Raw genomic sequence first — 17,768 nt, 5'->3', positions numbered from 1 at the left:
CTATCACCTGATCGAGAAAAAAATTATAGTTCCATTTAAAAAAACGAAACTTCACCATCATATCTTTTACATTAATAACAATAAAAAAATTTTGCTTCTGCCAAAACATAGGGCCTCTTTTACCCTGCAATTTCCATATAAGCACTTTTTCGTGTCATCAATAGTTCATGAGATATTAAGGTGTAACACTTTGGCGCGGACACCCTGTATATAAGCAAAAAGGGGACAAAGAAGCGAGTACAACATATTAATTTTGTATCATAGTCAAATAAAATTGTGAATCAAATAAGCTTATTTGCCTTAATAAATGTTAAATGTAAGGTACATTCACTAATAAACACTGTTGAATATTTTAAAAAAAAGAATAATCATAGTGTAATCGTGTTGAACGTTAACGTTGTACAAATGTTTTTAACTCTGCCTTTCATTTCTTTCCGAGTTGTATTTTTCCATAGATGCAAAAATAGGCTAATATTTCTTTGTTAGAGTTATTAACAATGTTAACATCTAGTCGAGGTTAATAAGTGTAACATGTGCAAATATTTATACTGAATTTAGAATCCTAGCGCAAACAATTCGAACCGTTATAACTTTTGATTTATGGAAAATTTTAAGAAATGTTGCAAGCAGAAAATGCTGAATGTAGTGAGGATTATATAAATATATACAAATTTATTCTAATTTAAATCTAAAATATAAATCTTAAAAGTCATATTAAATTGAATTCAATTTTTTAAAAACAACTTGACTTATAAGTGCTTTTTTTATGTTTTCAACTACTATTTTTTATTTGTATAATATACTTAACTATTTAAGGAAATTATAAATTGATGACTTTCGAAACGCTTGTGCGTTTAATAACTGATCTTAAAATCTATATTTTATTTGTTAATGAACACTTTAATATGAGAATAGTCCTTATAATTGTAAATAAAATACTTTTAACTTGAGATTTGTAAGGCTGGGGCCAATAGATAACTTTATATGTCATTTTTAATGCAATTAATTACAGTTATTAATGGAAACATGGTCGTTAATGGATACACAGTGAGAATAATAGGAATATAAACTATAAATTACAAAAGTGTTTATTTTTATAATTGTAGCATTATTGTATGTAAATGACCCTTCTCGTAATTTATATATAAATGAAAGTTAATTCCGTGTAATTTCATTATGTCATGTAGAAATTGCAACATATTGTGTGTTTCCTCTAATTTAAAGTTGCGATATATGACATCCTTTTTGATGCATTTTTTAATGGGTTTTTACACCTTTATAATATTAAATAATCACAGTATAGTCTCTGTAAAAATTAATATAAACTTTTAGAAAATTGTTATGCAACACATATTAATTATTAGTTTTCAAAACTAATCGGAATTGGTACACACTCGGACTCTCATTTTGTTTTACGTAATTATAATATTTCTTCCTTACAATACTTAATATTTTCAATAAAATATTTGCTTAATCAGTACTGCATAATATTTGCATAATCAGTACTCATTGACACAAACTGATTCAACTTCTTATTCAAGAATAAGAAGAGCAAGTATAGTTCTTTTTAATTTTGTTTTCCAATCATATATTCTTATTACATTTAAAATACTATTTTTACATATGTCACTAAACTTGGGTAGCTTATTCCTGCATAACTGGAGAGTTGTTTCCGGAAATACTATACACGATATACATTAAAACAAAAATAATGTTTTACAAAAAAATTCATATTTCATCAACAAAATAGTGAATCCAAAAGATTTCAAAAGTCAAAATGTTTGTAAAAACACTTTATGTGCGAATATATAGAAATATTTGTCATTTTTTTTTAAACAGAAAGACGATAAAATAGAAATTTTCCACATATTTACCTTACATATTGGATTACTGCGTCCACTATCCGAAGGAGATTTTCTCATTCGTCTATTTCTATTTGAAATTGAAAAGTAATCATCGCCAGCACTTAAGGAGGCCGTAAATCATTGCATTAAGAATTGGCACCGATTGATGTCGCGTCACTAAAGAACTCGATACATTCCTTATTAATCGGTGCCGATGCAGTTGAGCGATCGAATTTCACGTTACTTACATGTATATGTATACTTTCATGTTTGAATGAGATTGTAATTCGGTCACGTGGCTTTTATATCTGCAAAACTGATAAAAAACATGTTATACGTGATATGTAATATGTGTAATTCTCTAAGCTTAGCCACTTATAAAGTGTTGCTACGAGGTATAAAACACCTAACAGAACATTTATATCTCTCTTTTGGGGACAGATGACTATTTGCTTAATACTGCGTCCGTGAAACGTGCTAAAACGACGTATCGTAGATTCCTTATTTTTAACTACAGAAATTATTAAGATACTTTTATCGGAGTGTATAACTTTTGTCTAAATAAAGAATCATTTCTCATACAACAGTTGTTAAATTAATTGAGCGATATTATTGTTTTTCCAGGTCATCCTAGATCTAAAAATGTGCATATGTTATACGTATTTTTACCATGCGGTGTCTTTTGACACCTTGAAGATTTCATGGCAGTGTCTAATTTTGAACCATTTTACATATAAATATCAACATCATGTTGCAACATCATATCAATTATAATCAATAACTCATAACTTTATCATTCGCTTATTTCCCGACATGTTGCATTTTAGTGTACACCGCTATATTTATATTTTGTAGATTGATGACTGCAAACCACCATGCAAGCTCAAATTATTGCCATCATTTTATGATTCCCTTAATATTCTACAACGTTGTTCTGAAACATTCTTTCATATTTAAAACCGTTTTTGAAATAAACCTAACCTAACCGTTTTTGAAATAAACGGTTTTATATAAAGGTTATTTATTAAAGGTATTTGTATATAAAGGTTGGATTTGGACTTTAAAGAAAACTTGTATTTAGTGTCGTACTTTATTTAATCCAAAAAAAAACTACAACACATGGTCGTAAACCTAGTATCAAGTATCTTAGCATATATAAGAAATTATACGAACGTAACAGTGAGATTCTACATAAAAATACATGTATTGTATTAACTCTAGAATAATCCTGCAAATTACTTTATTTCATCTTTTATATATTTTTGCTGCTGTACTTTTCTTTTAAGCTAAAAGGGTCACTGCGCATCGGACGTTCGTGAATCTGGCGTTACAAAATATTAACAATTAAAGGTAGTTACTCTTTAAATTCTGAAGTGCAGCGCATACTGATACATACAAACCATTAGATGTCTGGTTAAATGATTAATTATAGTTCAAAAGGTCAGCAGTTCAAATACTACTTACTTATTTTCTTTGCTCGTTTAAATATTTGATCATATTGAAGTTACAAAGATTTATGCTACAACTGCTATTACTATTATTAATTTATTAATTATGTTGTACTCATTATAGTGTTCAAATTATCGTTATTATTCCTTATGTACATTGGTGCAGTTGAATTCAAAATGATTAATAATCGTAAAAAGTTATAATCGGAATGTATAAAGTCAGTACGCACAATTATACAATGTTATAACATACAATAATCATAAAAGAATAATAAAGATTTAAAGAATAATTTGAAAATTATAATAAATGCAGCATAATAAATTAATCATAGTAATAGCAGTTATACTATAATTTGTTGCAATTTTTATAATGATACTTCAATACAATCAAATGTTTAAATGAAAAAAATGTAGGTAATTGGTATTTGAACCATAGACCTTTTGATCTACAGTCAAGCATTTAACCTCGCAGTTAATGGTTTTTATGTGTCTACCTTTAATTGTTGATATCTTTTAAACAATTAGCAGTTTGTCCTCAAAATGAGGTATATGAATGATTGGTTAAGGCTTCCCTATGAGGCGGAAAAGATTCATTAATGCATGAGCGTAATATAATGTATTGTTGATCATAGTTTATGGCAGTTTTTCATCAGTGTGCAAGTTGTTACATGAATTTTTCGTTACAAGAACTTTCGGATTTATCATAAAAATAGGACTCACTGCATTTTTCACCATCTTAAAATTATTGGAATTCTTTTGGTTTAAATTGCTTTGCAATGAACAAAAAATGTCTATCTGTACCTGATCTAGACCGTATGATAAATGAACTTATATCATCATGTCTGTATTTACGTGATGGCGAGCAATTTAAAGCTAATAAAAGTAAATAAAAGTAAATTTCATGAAAATGACTACACGCATTCATTAATACTTTTCGTGACTACGAAAGTATTAAAAATTTAACAGAATTTGATAACATAAAATACAGTAAAGTAATACTTATGTTGCATCAGTTTGAAGCTTAAGGGGGGGGGGGGGGGGGGGGGGCGCAATACCTTTAGAATCTTAAAAAATTGAAAATTTTTTTTTTTCCATAAAATGTTAGTGCAACATCTTAAAAATATGGTCTCCAAATTTTAAACCGAAATACCGAATCCTTTTGAATTTATGGCCGATTAGCGCCGCGGTATACACGCGTTCAGTACAGAGGACTGAAACTTTAAACGCGTTTTTCTCAAAACTACATTTTTACAATTGGTCTGGCTGATAACTCAAAAACTAGTTTATCAATCGCGTTCAAATTTTGTACACATATCCATGACAATAGTATCTAACATATGAACCTAAATTTATGAAATAAATTGAACATTAAAGTCCTTTTTTTTGCAAAATATTGCAAAAATTTTTAGTAAAATTCGAAGTTTTTTTTTAAAAGCGCGCCATTTCTTTAATTTTACACATTTTGCACATTTCTGAGGTTCATCTACTAACTGCGAATGTTAGTTTTCGAAACATTGTCTGCAAACTTGTTTCAGACCAATGGATCTAAGGCTAGAACCCACACCGATTCACGAGACGCGCCAAACACTTCCAGGAAGGACTGTTATAATTCCGCCATTTTTAAATGTATTTAAAAACAAAAAATATTGTGTAATAGGCAATAGTTATAATAAATTATACGTGAAATTTCAAAAACGCAAAACAAAGATATCCTATACAAAAAAATTCACAAAAATTAGTCTATTTTCATCGGTCTAAAGGTATTGCCCCCCTTAAAGTTCAATGAAATTGACGTGGAAATATTTTATGAATAGTTTCAATACAAAATGGCTAATTGCCAGTCACAGTGAGTATTGACCGATTTAAGAACCTCTAAAGTTTTAGATAATTTGATGACATAAAACTATCGCAAAGTACGAGGGTCATTCAATAAGTAAAGAGACAAATGGCTATAACTCAAAAACGGTTTATTTCAATCTTTCAAAATTAAGGCTATTTTTCAACATAATCTCCCCGCACAGTTATGCACTTGTCCCATCTTCCTTGCAGCTTCCCAATTCCCTTGGCGAAGAATTCTTTCGATTTACCCCGAAGCCACTTTTGCACCGCTTCCTTAACTTCATTGTTAGCAAATCTTTTTTCACGTAGGGCGTCTTTGAGTGGTTCAAACAGGTAAAAATCAAATGGGGCGAGGTTGGGACTGTAGGCAGGATGAGGTAAGACCTCCCAACCCAATTCTTGAAGCTTATCAGGGGTCAGCTGGACTAAAAATCTAATGACTGAGCGCTGCTCTTCTAAGGTGCAATCTTCTAGTGGACTTGCCATGGTGAATTGAAAATTTTGAGGTTATGTTGACATAAAATGATGAAACAGCTGATCAGAGCATATCCCAAGGTTGCCAACTAACACTCCTGAAAAGATTGTACACATTCATTGAATAGTTTTAAAATTATAGAATTTGTCTCTTTACTTATTGAATGACCCTCGTAGCACTTGTATTATATCACTTTGTAGCTTAACGTTCGTTGAAAATGGTTATAGATATCTTTAGTTAATGTTCTTGATACAACATTATTGATTGTCAGATAACCATCTTACTGTGCATTATACAGAGTAATCGCTGGAACAGTTTTCTGATAATCAGCCTGTCGTATCAAATACATTTATGAAAAGTTCAAGTAGTCACTTTCAACAACCTTCAAGTTTCAAGGTGATATGTCTATTTTGTAGTATTTTTGTGCCGTTGAATTGTGACGATTTGTATGTAAAAACATAATAATTACAACACAAATTGTTTTTAATAACCAGTTACTATCTTGATTAATTAACTGTAAAAGTATAATTTTAATATTTTTAACAAGATTCTTTTGAATGATGATGACTGTTAATTTTTCTATTTCTTGCATTAATTGCTTGATAACATTCAGTGTATACGGTTAATTTTCAATTCTATAGAAATTAATATAAAATAATAATTTAGTAGAAACCAGGATAAAATTAGACAAATACATCGAAAATAGGTATTAAATATTCAAAAGTATCAATTTTCTTTTCAAAGTGTGGCAGTATCAAATACTTAAATGCACTTTTGTATTTTATGCTTTTAACAACAAAAATTTTACTACCACAAACGAGCATAAGAAATTTGTATAGCTGGAATTCAATAACAGTCGGAGGAATAAGGAAATCCGTTGGCAACCAATTAATCTTTGGTTTAATAGGATTGAGAATTGTAAAGTAATATGTTTTGCAATTTTTAATCATAAATATTATACTTTTGAAAAGAAACCTGTTTTTCTTCCGTTTGGTAAGGAAAACAAAGTGGTATTAAACGCTTTCAAAATATCGAAATGTTTTAATGAATCATTCATATGTCATATAATAAGCATAAAAATAGAAATAAGTAATACGTTTTTGCAAATGTACAGGAACTTTAAAATAGAACATTAACACCGGAACAATTAAAGCGTTTATAGTGCTATCTCCATGCTCGATAGAAAATAACAATGTCATAACATTGAAGGAACATAGCGGACCTTGAAACTTAATTTTGTCGAAAACTATGCCATAAATAAAGAAATTGGATTCTATACCAATTCTATTGGTATATTTTTCTTATTTCTCCATAAGGAATTATGTTCCGAACGTGCTACGGAACACAATACGCGAGGATTTCGTAGGTAGTTTATGATGGGTCCGGGTAACAGTTATTTTTGAAAGACAGATTTTTAGCCATCGACGGCAATTTAGTTTTACATTTTTTCGAACAATGCCTTTAGAATTTCTAAGTTTCATTTAGTCTTCAATAACTACTCCGTCATAAACAGGGTTTTTCCCGAAGAGTCACCGAGGATGGGCCCCGGTTCCGTCCTAGCGGTACTTTTTAGGACAACGTGCGTGTCACCTGGAGGGAAAAACCCCGGCGTTGCCGGCCTTCGAGATCCTCCCGTACTCATCGGTATCTTTTCCCACCCTCTTCCAAAAAAGGCGCGCTCAGGGCGCAAGAGAGGGTGGGCCCAAGTCGAGGGGCATGTTGATTGGAAAATCAACGTTTCTAATGAGAACCAATCAGCATGCCTCCTTGCACTTCCGACGTTTCGAGGAAGTAACGACGGAACGTCTCGTCAGAATTCCAACATCAGTCATCCGAGTCGGACTAAAAAGAACAGGAAAATAAGTCAACCGTGTCGGACTTAAACGAATCTCAAGTAAAGTCACCTAAGTCGGACTTAGAAATTTCACGAGTCATTCGCGACGGACTGATCAATTTCACGAGTCCACCGTTTAGGACGTCTTCGAGTCAACCGTTCGGACTCATATTCAATTATTATTCAACGGATTAATTTCTGTTGAATAAACGTGCGCGAGTCAGCACAAATTACGTAAACGCACATGCTGGTTCATACTGCCGGGAGCACTCTGTATATTATCGGGTTAAGTTTCTGTGTTTCATTGCAGCTATGCATCAGACAAGTGTAATTACATCCTTTCGTTTTATATACTCTTCACTTTTTGATGTGCTTATTAATCGATACTACTTTTCATTCTCTAGAATACTGTGTTGAAGTATTTATATTTACAAACAATTACTACAGTTTAAAATTTACTACATTATTTCGGTGTTGTAATAAAAGATTCGACGTACATGCTGAATTGCTTTGGTATTTTTCATTTAACCCTAGTTCTTTATTTTATGTTTTTAACAGTTTCAACTACTATAAATAAATATAGCGAAAGTATTATTAATATGACTGTATAAGTTTTCTTTTACATTATATTATATGTATTAAAGCTTTATTACTTTAAATTTATAAGGTCTTTATAAGCATATCTAAGTTTGTAGTTGAAGTGAAATTCGTAACATATGTAGTAACTTAAGAATAATATACTATTATGTTGCTTTATTGGAAACATTTCTGTCCCAGCTGTGTAGGTAATAATCTACTACGTAAAAAAATCGGTAAATCGATTGAATTACCATCTGAAAATTACAAAATCAGTAAAACGTTAAAATTTATTTAACAGATTTATTAAACTACCCTTAAGTTTAAATTTCATGCAACCTGTGTTTAGTTCAAAAATTGTACATAAATTAAATTTTATACGAATGAAATACAATAAACATCACCATCATTGTTTTCGCATAAAATAGTGGGCACAGAAATAGATGCTCGAATCCTATCGACTGTAGAACAAATTACCTATTCATGTTAATCGAACGCGGTCGGAAATGCAGAGAGAAATCTCCGCATTAGGGGTTGCTACAACGACTGCAATGTTCCAGTGACAGTAAAATTACTTATCGTAATATGTATCGCATAATCCTCGAAAGGATTCTCTTGACTCGATGTAAACTTTATTCAGATGCAAACGACGGCTTCTACACACACTTTTAAAACGTGTTGCAGCATGCCCAGACGAGCAAAAGAAGATTCTGGTGTTGCTGAATCCGAAGTCAGGCCCAGGAAGGGGTCGGGAAATGTTCCAAAAGAGAATCCATCCAATACTGTCGGAAGCAGAGAGACCATACGAAGTGCACATCACCAAATGTCCCAATTATGCACGCGAGTTTGTGCGTACGAGGGACATTTATCAATGGAGCGGTTTGCTGATGGTCGGAGGAGACGGTATCGTTTTCGAGGTGGTGAATGGACTCTTTCAAAGGACAGATTGGGAAAAGGCTCTGAAGGAAATGCCTCTTGGCATAATACCATGCGGTTCTGGCAATGGCTTGGCAAAATCCATCGCGTACGCTAAACAGTAAGTTCCTTTTATTAAAGCTATCATAGTCGTGATTTATTTTACGTCCATCTTTATCGTCCTCCGGAAATCGTTTTAGTCTTCGACTGTTACGCTGAATTTATTTTATACTATGAAATACCGTTTCGATAGCATACCGAAGTATAACTATATGTAGTATCATAGTTTTTTACATTTCTGATCGTTTAACGTATCAAATACCCACAGTTGAAACGAAGTTATTGCTGTTACTACAAAGCAAAATGACTGGTTTGTAAAAAGTACGTAATGATAAATATTTTCATATTTATTTATTACTTTCTTGCAAAAGGAAGTCTAGGGTATGTAGTGCATTTTTGGTATTATTACTCACTTAGGATTATTGTTCCTAAATAAGGATTGGCACATGAATACAAACAAATATAATAAAGACTATATACTTTAGTGACAGAATTACTGAAATAAATTTCTACTTCAAAGTTAGGTTACTCTCACTTAGTTACTCTTATAGTATATTAAAATCAGTTAAATATGAAAAGTTGTATTATTTGTCACATTCTTTACAAACATAGCTTTCCATATAAGTGTATTTTTTACGCACATATTTATTACGAGAATTACAAATGATGGTAATCTTATTATAATCACAGTATTTAACACTACTAACACGTATAAAGTGCGCTGTTTAGTGTTTTTAGGATATCAGCTTCTCGCAATTGTATCCCTGATTTTATATGTTATGTCATTATTTTTGTATCAACATTGTAATCGGTCCAAAATTTCCCTGCCAATTATTACCACCATATTGAATGATACGCAGTAAAAATTCTAAAAACGTATGAAAACTTGTACAAAATGGAGAAATTGGTTAATGTCTATTTGATAATCAGATTGTAAGACTTTTTTACACTTTGATAAATACCAATCGTTTTGAATGCTATTGACATACGTAACCATGATACAAAGTTATTTGAAATCTAAATAAACAAAAAATTTATTATATTATTTCTTTAATTCTTGCTAGAAAAAAATGACATCATTACGGAAAGGAAAATATTGCATGAAATATGAATGTTAAAATAAAATTATAAAACCAGTTGTTTTGACTGGTATAGCAAATACTGAATAGTGTTAATGACAAAGGATAACTAGTATTAAATAATGTTGAATGACGACTACAACTACATGACAACTATAGTGTACAATAGTGATTTATTATGTTAATAAGTTAGTTCAAGAAGCGTGATTAAAATGTAAATTAAAATGCATTGTGAATGTCATAATATGACGATTTCACATAACTCATAAATTATTTACGGAAGAAAAACAATTTCTAAACCAAAGTTACATGATTTCTTGAGGTACACACAGCACAGTAATCGTTTTCCTGTTACTTTATCTTTTTATCGATATATGAAGGTCATCTTTAGTTCTTTTGAATTGTGTGCTTAATATTTTTTCTTGGAATTGAATAAAGCATGGATATTTGTGTAAAAAAGTATTGGAAAATGAGATCTAAAATTAACAATTATGGTATTAATTTTAATTTATCTTTCTTACTAGTATAATTATTAATTTTAAATACTATTAATAGTATATTTCTTAATATCAGATTAATTAATAGTTATTCAAAATGTTCAATTAACCCTTTCCTTACAGCAGTCCGCGCCGCGAAGTGTGCACTTTGCTCGTCAGTAGTCTTCGATATTCGGACTAATGTTTTTCAACGCCACTTTATGATTGTCTTGTATGTACACTTTTTTAAGAGCTACATAACAACTGTTTCATCGTATTATAGGAAAAACATGAAAATGTGTATATTGCATGAATATTCAGTTATTTACATATAACACCCGTACACAGAGATCGTCGTGCGGCCGCCGCCTATAGGCGGCACCCGTAATGAAAGGGTTAACATGACTGTAACGCAGCTTTGTTTATAATGGTAATTCATATTACAATATACAAATTTTAACGAATTTAACGGAACAAAGAAACAAATTAAACTACAGATTTTAAAATCCCTGCATTGACTAAATAATTAATAAAATAAATAAACAGTACTACTCAAGAAATCGTACATAATGCGGATCAGGCATACTAGGTTTGAGGGTGCTTTCCATTCTCAAATACTCATCTAAATGAGGAGTTTGTAGATGGAACTGTGAATGTTAGTGTGTGATACGGTATAATTGGCCACCAGACCACTGAATCGTATTTTATTAATGGAATATTAACGGATCAAACAAATTTCACTATTCTGTCTGAAATATTGCCAGGCCTATTATGGGATATACAGTTGGATACAATGTAAGCTTCATTTAGATAAATATATACATATTTAAATTTGTATGTATTGTATAAAGTTGTATATACATACACTAGTCAAAAGAATTAAGGGAACAGAAAAATTCCTTAAATTTTTAGGTCATATTCAAATTGCTCTGCCTCAGGTTTCTAGTTTTCGACCCTTTATATCAAAAATTTTTTGGGCCTTTTTTCACTAATGAAACATACAAAAAATAGCGATGAAAAAATTTTAGAATTTTTTTTCTTTCTTTTAAGGTTTGTATAGACATAGGAAAATTTTTTTGATTAATGCCACTTCTAGTCTGCTGTTCCCTGTTCCTTCCCCTATAATTTGCACGTCCATGAAGTTCGTTTCGATGATCGGTTGCAAAGTTATGAGCTACTAAAGTCGAAATGACGCTTTTTCCTTTGATAGTCATTATCTCATGAACCCACCATCGAACAAAAATTGTAAGGAAGGTTCTAGAAAGCGAAGAATGTACCCTTTAAGATAGGTTTATCAGTTTTTGATTAAATGTTTTTTTTTTTTTTGATATGTAATTTGATGTAAAGAAACGTCAAAAAACGGTGTTTTTTCCTCGAATTACAAAAGTTACGGTGTCTTTGTAAATAAATATCGCATTGATTATGCCTATGTTTTTTGTTTAAGCTCATAGTGTCCACAAAAAGTATGCGAAGTTTCAAATGTCTCCGATTCTTTGTTCCCTGTGATCCGATGGTTCAAACTTTGAAATTTGTACGAAAAGAGTTAAGGAAACGCCATTACTATCCGCGGCTAATCCGTTTATTGACTTAAAAAATTTGTCTCTCATCTCATTTATCGATACTATTGCTGAATTTTTAGCACGCTTGCAAGATGTAATTGACAACCGTGGTGGTAATACCCGATATTAAAATTTACAAGTCCTCGAATTTTTATTAAAAGAACAAAATTATACTCAACCGCGCACACATAGCTGCACGCGTACATACCTGCGCGCGCCCATGCTCACATACCTGCATACGAGGTGTGACACAAAAGTAACGAGACTAGTCCAATAAATCATTGTAGCTTCAGAATTAGTTCTCCGTGACATTATCACCTTCGGAGTAGTCCCCTTTAGCATTCACACACTTTTGGATTCGGTGCTGCTATTGCTGGTAACAGTTCTGGAACGAAGTTTTTGGAAGTCCCTTTAGGAGATTCTCCGTTTCTGCATGAACCTCTTTAACTGAAGTGAAATGGGTTCCCATTAAGCAAAATTTAACTTTAGGAAATAAAAAAAATTCTCATGGAGCCAAATCAGGTGAATAAGGAGGACGCCCCATCACAGTAATATTTTTACTGGTCAGAAACTACTTGGCAGACAGTGCCGTGTGAGCGGATACATTGTCCTGGTGCAACGGCCATCCGTCGCTTCATAACTGTGGCCTTTCATTCCAAATTTTTTCACTAAATCTTTTTAGGACTTTAATGTAATTACTGAATTACTGAATTACTAAATTTATTGAAAGAATATAAAATCGTAGCACAATTAAGATATGTAGTCAAAATGTTTCGTAATTATTTTTACATGAATATAAAGTTGTCAAAGTTTTTCAAGTCAAAAAAAAAACCTTGAAATATTCCTAAAATGCATTAGAAATATTTTAAATAAGTAGTATCCATTGCTATATAATTAGAATAAAAAAAATTAACAATTAAAAAAAGAAAAGAAAAAAATATATATAAGTTCAGGCGAGATCGAACCTGCGTCAAAAAGTGTATGTACAGAACATAACATAAAACTAATTAATTAAGTTAATTTCATTGTTGTTATCCATAAATCAATTGTGTGAACGTGAATCCTCTTTGTAGCGGCTGGGTTCGTGATTTTTAAGCGATCATTGTAAGTGCAAAAGGCCAGAACGATTTACGACGTATACGGTCAAAACGGCTATTTTTGAGGATACCGTTAGATTTTCTCGAGACATGTTTTGTAGTTTTTCGTCAACGGTCTCAATAGCTACGTACGGCATCATAAACCGGGGATTTCCGAAGGGACCACGGTTCCGGGCCTGGCGATCCCTGACCGTGCAAGGGAGCGGTAAGTGGTCACCGGGAAATCCCGCTGCATTGCCAAATTTGTCGTTTGAAGACACCCCCACCAAGGGATGTAAGATGTGTCGAGAAAACGCATCAAGGGTGCAGAGAGCAGTTCTTAACAAACCTTCGCGCTTAGCACCTCATCCTTTAAAATAAAGATTCGCTCCGTCTTGATCAGTAAAGACTTAGACATTTTTTATTCACCCACCAACTCCTAAATCTTAAAATTACCTAATGCATCTTTTATGGGAAAATGACATAAAAATTCAAAGCAGATGTTTGTTTTTCGCGCGAAAAAATCGGTTTTTGATTTTTTTAACTACGGCGCACCTCACCGAAAAATCTGAAAAAATTAGAGAATAATAGTTGTACTAATATCTAACTACTACATTAATCGCATTTTTTCGGATTTTTTTTCAATTTTTGATTTTTCACGACTACAATTTACGATCAAAAAATCTGAAAAAATTCTATAATATGCGCTATCTGGACCTCAATGTTTTCGAATTTTTTCCGAATTTTTTTACGAAATTAAATAGGCAAAATGGGCCAAAAACTGGAATTTCGTTTTTTCCCTTTTACTACCCCCACGGATGAGATAGGGGGTTGAAACTTGGTGTGAGATGTTTTTTTTTGATATTCTATCGACTGACGTATTGGGTTTCTCATTTGACTCAAGGGCATATTTGACTACCTTATCTGGCTATACTCTTTCATATCTTCAAACAGGATGATGAAACACAATAGAACGTAAAAAGTTCTTCAAATGCCAGTTGTAACAAACCAAATTATTGCGAAATCAATTAACGGCATATGAAGAGGTATATAATGTCTAGAAGATTGTAGAAGATTGCAAAAATAATAATATTTTTAATAAAAATGTTGATGGCCCCTTATCATAGGAGGTGATTTCAAATTATATATATAATAATCATCGCTAAAAACAACAAATTGGAAAAACACGTATCCTCTATTTTAGTCTATAGTTTACATGCACAAAGTTGCAAAAAATATTTCAACATTTGGTACAAAAATTTAAACAAAAATTATATCAAAATATTATTTAAACAAATAAAGTTTATTTCACTTTTTTTACGCACAAAAATTCCCTAGTTAAAGATACAAAAATTTAAAAAAAAAGCTTCCAATTATCTGCTTTAATTTCGCAGATATTCGCAAAAGTATGATTTCAGCTCTTAACTTTGAGAGCTATTTTCACCCCTTCAATCTGAACGATGACCGATAAAAGAAATAAGTGTCAAATATTTTCTTGAGAGCTATTTTTCACATAAGTTTCTTTAAAATCAGTGTGTCCCGGTTCGATATGTTTCCTTGTTAGTTACAGACAACGGACTACTTTGTTGCTCAATATTACGCACAGGGTATTTTTATTTTGTCCGTATAACTTTACTAGCATATTCTATAAATAAAAATAGGAATAAATATGAATTTATTCCTGAATTTAGAATTTATATAAACATATGTTGTTCAACGCATTGTTAAAGGATATTCAAAAAATATGAAAGTTATATTGATGGAGAAAATCATTCATTATTATTTTCGTATTCTGCATAATCTTTTGACAAAACATTTAAGGGCCCATGTGTATATAATATTTTTTTATGATTTTTATTTATAAAACATGCTGGTAAAGTTTTGCGTACCAAAACTGGGACGAACAGCTTGTTGCATCGAGAAACATACTAGTTCGAAGCCATTTTCTACTTTTGTTTTAACATTTTAATATAGTGTTTATAACCCTATATTAGTATGAAATCTTTTTCTTATTTCTGCGTATGGAATACGTTGGTAAAGTTTGATCCTAAAAAACTGAAACACACTGTATAATAGTGTTCAGAATTTAACCTCAAATTCCTATAAAATTCAATATATTTTCTGCTGGAAATCAGGTTTCTAGTACTTCATTGTCATAAAATATAGATAAATATTATAAATTAATCAGTTAATTGTGGAATTTAATTCTAAAAATCCCGTCTGATGTGCATAACTAAAATGAATCAACGACGAGTATACACGTCGAGATCAGAACAAATGTTACTATTACAAACTTATACAAAAATGTAAAACAAAACCAGGAAGGATTACATTTTTATTCCATTAAACATTAATAATTTTTTAACATTGATTGTGCCTAAAAAAAATTTAGATTGATGTGTTTATATATATTAAATGCAGTTAACAGGTTAAGAGATATTTGCAGTCACAAATTCTCTATTTTCCAAATACCGAAATTTCTAAATTTTATAGAAGCCAAATATCCAACTTTCCCAGTTTCCAAATTTCTATATTTGTTTTTCAAGTTTTAAAATGAAAAAATTTGAAAACTTAAATTTTAACATTTTTCTTGTAAGATAGATTTCTTATATTAGGAAATTGTGTAATGTAGATAAAAAATGTAGTAACAAAATTTAATTGCCAGACAATATTGAAGTAGAGAGAGAATAATAAGAATAAAAGCAAATAGGTACCTGATATTATACCTGAAATTTGAAAAAGAAACAAATAAGAAGGAGCGAAAGTAACATTTGTTGCTAGCAGAAAGAACAAACATGGATAATACCATTTGATATTATTTTTTTATAACGCTGTCAACTATTATTTATATCATTTGTTGTTGATAAACATTTGTAAATATAATAGATTCTTGAATGTCAATTAATAAACAAATAAACCACTGGACGTTTAATATTAAAATAATTAATTAAATAATCTTTAAATCGGTTTTTCTCGAGAATCGTTGAAACTGATTACATAAAACATACATCAGAAAAAGGTTGTAGACCTTGATAGGATGCATTTTTTATGTATTACTATTTTTATTTGTATAATGATCGGTTTTCTTTGCTTTTTTAAAAATTTTTTACTTTCTTTCACTTTTCAAATGTAATGTATGTTGAGATTATTTCTTAAATAAAAGAAATATATATTTTCTTGGAAAAATCAGAAAAGTTTTGTAATTATTCTAAAGAAAATTTGTATGCATATTAAAAAATAATTCGTGAACGTTTCATTGAATTATTTTCTGAAATTATTAATTTTCTTATATATTAGGAAAATGAATTGTTTATTAAATTTTTTATTTTAACTTTCATTTATTCACAAATATTGACTTCTTGTTAAATTGTTTTTGGTATCTTGAGAACTTTTATTAATTGTTAACCGTGAAAAATATTTGAAGATTAAAAATCGGATGCATCCTAGTGTGTAGGCAATAAATTTATTCCGAAGAACGCTAAATATTAGAAGAAAACAGAGTTTTATTGAAATCTTCAAAAAATAAAACATTTTACAAAAAATTTAAGGAAACGGAATTGACTTTTAATTCATTGTAAGTTTCTGTGCGAAGTCAAATTTGTTTGATTAAAATTTACCCTACTACTATTAATTCAATTTGAAAGAAACGATATGTATTTCATTAAATTTTCGAGATATTTAATCTGTCATTTCAAATTTGTCGCTTATTAGGTAACTATGATTGTTAATAACTATAAATGTGTTGTTTAATAAGTTTTTAACATAAATGACCAACGAACATCATATCATCGAATTGAAATAACAGAATTTATAAAAGCTAATGTTTTTATGAAGAGATTATGTTGATAAAATCTTGATACAATTTTTAATTCTAAAAATTAAAATTTTAATTGAATATGTTAATTAAACTTGATTTATTACAATCAATTTCTGTGAGTTTCGTGATTTTTAGTGAACAGTATTGTGAGAGAATTATGTCTTCGAAACTTAACTAATAAATTACAGTTTAAAGCAGTTTGACTTCGATATGGGTTTAAGGAACGATTTCTGTGCCAATCTATAATATAAATTGTAAACAGTGATGATTGTTAAGCGATGTTCTGTCGCGCATACTCGTATAATTAACCTTTTGCACTGCAATAATATTCGATACAATGAACCAATATTGGGTAGACTTTGATATGACAAGCTCTGTAGATACTTACTTTAAGCCATGAGTTCTATAACCTTAATCTTTTCGTATCCTACAAAATTATTTTATCTTAAAACTTTCTTTTTCCAGTTACTGTCAGTTGCTATAGAAAACGAAAAATCCATAGATAATTACTAATATTTAAGATTAAGAATTCTTTACATGAATATACTAGTTTTTACTTTTATACAAAATTAGATCGTTGGATTTCTTTTTCCACCGTTTTCCATACAATTTATTTTAAATAACATACGAAGTATTAAATAATTAATAAACATAGATTAAACATACAAAAATAAATTCTATTTAGAGGACTCGATATTGTAATAATAACACTGTAACTATTTTTACATGCGAAATTCTTAATTTAGATTTAAAAAAATGCATGAGTAAAT

At 30.4% G+C, this 17,768-nt stretch overlaps 1 protein-coding gene across 4 annotated transcripts in view; it reads left to right on the top strand.

The window, feature by feature from the left end:
- The window catches only part of Sk2 (Sphingosine kinase 2), a 295,374-nt gene that overhangs the window by 138,741 nt on the left and 138,865 nt on the right, over positions 1 to 17,768 (top strand). For all 4 annotated transcript variants that reach the window (XM_076538006.1, XM_076538003.1, XM_076538001.1 and 1 more), the window contains exon 2: positions 8,701 to 9,052. In XM_076538006.1, coding sequence (XP_076394121.1) covers positions 8,701 to 9,052 — 352 coding nt within the window. The remainder of the gene's footprint in view (positions 1 to 8,700; positions 9,053 to 17,768) is intronic.

The sequence above is a fragment of the Megachile rotundata genome, chromosome 12 (assembly GCF_050947335.1).
Source record: "Megachile rotundata isolate GNS110a chromosome 12, iyMegRotu1, whole genome shotgun sequence".
Classification (NCBI taxonomy): Eukaryota; Metazoa; Arthropoda; class Insecta; order Hymenoptera; family Megachilidae; genus Megachile; species Megachile rotundata.
Note: the sequence above shows the minus strand (reverse complement) of the source record. Positions and strands in the feature narration are given on the sequence as shown.